Here is a 3,192-nt window from a genome sequence, read left to right as displayed (position 1 = left end):
CTGAAGCAGGCCTTTGTGAGGTCAGAGGTGGAGTTCTGGGTGGGCACTCTGGGCCTCACAGTCCCAGAGGAAAGGCCTGTCCTCCAAGCCAATGTGCAGCCTGACTCTGGGGCCAGCGCCTGAGGAAGCCCTCCCTGAGCCCCAGCCCTGGGGAAGGCTGAAGACGCCTCTGAGCCCCCAGCGCTGGGGAGAGCTGTGCAGAATAGGACTGGAGGTGGAAGTGTTGGAGATTAACAGCCAGATGGAGGGGACGGGGGGAGGCCCTGGGTCAGTCCTCACGGAATCCCCATTCTGAAGGGGGAGAGGGAAACTCAGGCCCAGTCCTCAGGGGCCCCCAGTCTGAGAGGAAGGAGGACACATGAGCCATATTTGCAGAGAAACACCAGCCTGCGAGAGGAGGTAGAAGCCCAGGCCTGGCCCTCCGAGGGCCCCTAGTCTGAGGAGCAGTCCACCTGCCCTCGGGAAAACACCTCCCTTAGGAAAGGCCAGCAAGGCCCCCGTAAAGGAGCCACAGCTGGATCGGGGCATGGGGCTCGGGGCCCAGCGGCGTGGGAGCTCCAGGACTGAGGTGCAGTCAGGAGAGACCCTGGGGGCCAGCGGCAGTCCAAGAGGACTTTTGGAGCCAAGGCCTGACTGAGTCTCAAACAATGGGGCAGGCAGTTTGGGGTTTCAGCAGGTGGCCCAGTGCTGAGACACAAGGGAGTTGTTTCTGGTCTGCAGACACTGAGGACACTTGCTATGTGGCGTGGTGGATGGTGGGTAAGTCTTGGGAATTTCTGGCACCAGGTTCCATGAGTGGGAAGGGGCATAGGATTCAGTTGTCCAAAGCTCAGGTGTGGGAATGGAACTGTCCTGTAGAGGGTGCCAAAGACCAGGTCTGGAAACTGCATAGCCCCAGTCCCCACCCCCACACACACCATCCCACCCCTTCCAGCTTTTTCTGCAGATCTTTCTGCAGGGGTGAGGCAGGGAGAGGAAGGGGTCGGCCGCAGTTCCGGGGCTTCCTAGTCAGAAGCCCTCTGTAAGGCACTAACTTCCCTCTTCCCTCTGCAGATTTTTTTTTTTTTTTGAGACGGAGTCCCACTCCACCCAGGCTGGAGTGCAGTGGCACAATCTTGTCTCACCACAGTCTCTGCCTCCCAGTTCAAGTGATTCTCCTGCCTCAGCCTCCCAAGTAGCTGGGATTACAGGCATGCAACACCAAGCCCAGCTAGTTTTTTTGGATTTTTAGTAAAGATGGGGTGTCACCATATTGGTCAGGCTGGTTTTGAACTCCTGACCTCAGGTAATCCACCCGCCTCGGCCTCCCAAAGTACTGGGATTATAGGTGTGAGCCACTGTGCCTGGTCTCCCTCTGCAGATTCTACGTGGGCTCTAAGCAGCCTCTAAATTGCCTGAACACCTAAGGCTTATTTGCTAGTTGACATCTGATCTATTCTGACACTGAAAATTTCAGTGCTTTAGGGTGCTAAAAGGAAAAAAAGAGGGCTTGCAAGGAATCCTGCAGTTGCTGAGGGGGTACCCTGATAAGGGAATTTTAAGCAATTACAGTAAGTGTCACTAAACTTTTTAAAAAATCTTTAACCAGATTAAACTTACACAATTTTGTTATAATTTGTGTTTCTGCAGCTTCCAATTGTGGACAAGATAAGGACCATTGCCCAGGCTGTCTATGGAGCCAAAGATATTGAACATTGTCCTGAGGCACAAGTCAAAATAGATCGTTACACTCAGCAGGTAAAAGTTGTACTTTTAGGGGAAAAGAAAAAATTCACCTTAGGCTCTCAGAATACTCAGCTTGACTTGAGGATTTGTACATGTCTCACCAGCTAACCTTTGCTTAATCTATTTTCTGGTTAACAAAGATGAAAGCAATATCCTCGGGTAGAGTGTAGACTATATTTAGAACTTTATGGTGAGGCATGTATCCTCTGATCCATGCATCATTTACTTCTGTGACTATAAATGTATCTGATATGGGTGGTATCCCTGTTTGTAGGTGATGTGTGATCTTTCATCCCTCCCACTCAGCCCAGAATGTTGAAACTATCCTTTGGAGTAGAGCTGTGGAGTTAGATTTACATGAATTGCAATGCTTCCTCTTCCTTACAGGCCTCTTACTACCTTAAAAATGCTAGCAAGGTGCCAGGGTAGGCAGATAGGAGTGCAGCCTATAAAGATGGGAACGTTTGCTGTTCTTATGCAAGCAGTTCACTGGCTTTTTACTGAGCTGGTCCACTGAGGTTGAAGGCTCCATCATCTTCTACCTCTAGCCACTGAGAAAGGCAAGTAGGCAAACAGCTGGGAAGGTGGCTATGATCTGACAGCATGTGTCATCACCTAGTCCAGTGCCAGTCATGATGAATCAACTCCATTACAGGAGGCTCAGCCACCTTTTACCAAAAGGACCATGTGCCTCCAGTGTCCCTCCTACTTTGGTGTAATCAGATAAATAGAAGTCAGAACATTTTAAGAGCCTGCTGGCTAAAGAGCTTCATGATTGGTAGTGTTGACCTTATCTTTAAAAACAATCTCCAACTCCTTATTCTTTTTTGTAAACCCATTTGAAATTTTGTTAAATGCTACCATTGCCAGCCAGGGTATTTGTTCTCCTAGGTTTGGTAAAATAGGAACTCAGAAAGTTCTAAATTCTTAGAATTTTCCCTGATGTTCTTGGCTTACCCTTTACAAAAAGGATTCCCAAGCACTGCTCTGTGCCTAGGCATTGTGGTGAAGTTTTAATTCATGTGCAATGAACCAAGTAAAATAAGGTCATTCTCATGAGGTTGCTTTGTTTTTTTTTCCCCTGAGTTTTTAATAATGATATTTAAGACTATCATTTATTGTAATATTAAGTCTTTTCTCCTTTCAGTGTTAAAATGTTATTTCTTTTATGAAGTAATCTGGTGACAGTATATAGCATACTGGTTGGTTTCTGTTTCTTTTTAATATGCCTACTGACAAAATTTTTACATTAGCAAACCTATAGAAATTACTTTAATATTTAACCATGTCTGAAATTCAAAATTCTGGCACCATTCTGAAAGGCAGCTGAGATTCTCACTCAGCAAAATTCTTATCAGTATAGAAGAGTGGAGATTTCAAAAAGAAAATGGCCCCAAGCCCAAGTCCTCCCTAAGTTGATAAGACTCTAAGATCTTCCAAATAGTTTTAGGCTAAGTCTTATGAAAA

General features: G+C 47.0%; 1 protein-coding gene across 3 annotated transcripts in view; it reads left to right on the top strand.

Moving 5' to 3' along the window:
- Positions 1 to 27: 27 nt before the first annotated feature.
- Positions 28 to 3,192, top strand: part of LOC112204071 (monofunctional C1-tetrahydrofolate synthase, mitochondrial-like) — a 151,096-nt gene continuing 147,931 nt past the window's right edge. For 2 of the 3 annotated variants that reach the window (XM_063787741.1, XM_063787743.1), the window contains exons 1-2: positions 28 to 759; positions 1,630 to 1,737. In XM_063787741.1, coding sequence (XP_063643811.1) covers positions 739 to 759; positions 1,630 to 1,737 — 129 coding nt within the window. In that variant the 5' untranslated portion in view covers positions 28 to 738. The remainder of the gene's footprint in view (positions 760 to 1,629; positions 1,738 to 3,192) is intronic. The other variant, XM_063787742.1, reaches the window with a different exon arrangement.

The sequence above is a fragment of the Pan troglodytes genome, chromosome 11 (assembly GCF_028858775.2).
Source record: "Pan troglodytes isolate AG18354 chromosome 11, NHGRI_mPanTro3-v2.0_pri, whole genome shotgun sequence".
Lineage (NCBI taxonomy): Eukaryota > Metazoa > Chordata > Mammalia > Primates > Hominidae > Pan > Pan troglodytes.
The sequence above is the reverse complement of the archived record's forward strand: the minus strand, read 5'-3'. Positions and strand labels throughout refer to the sequence as shown.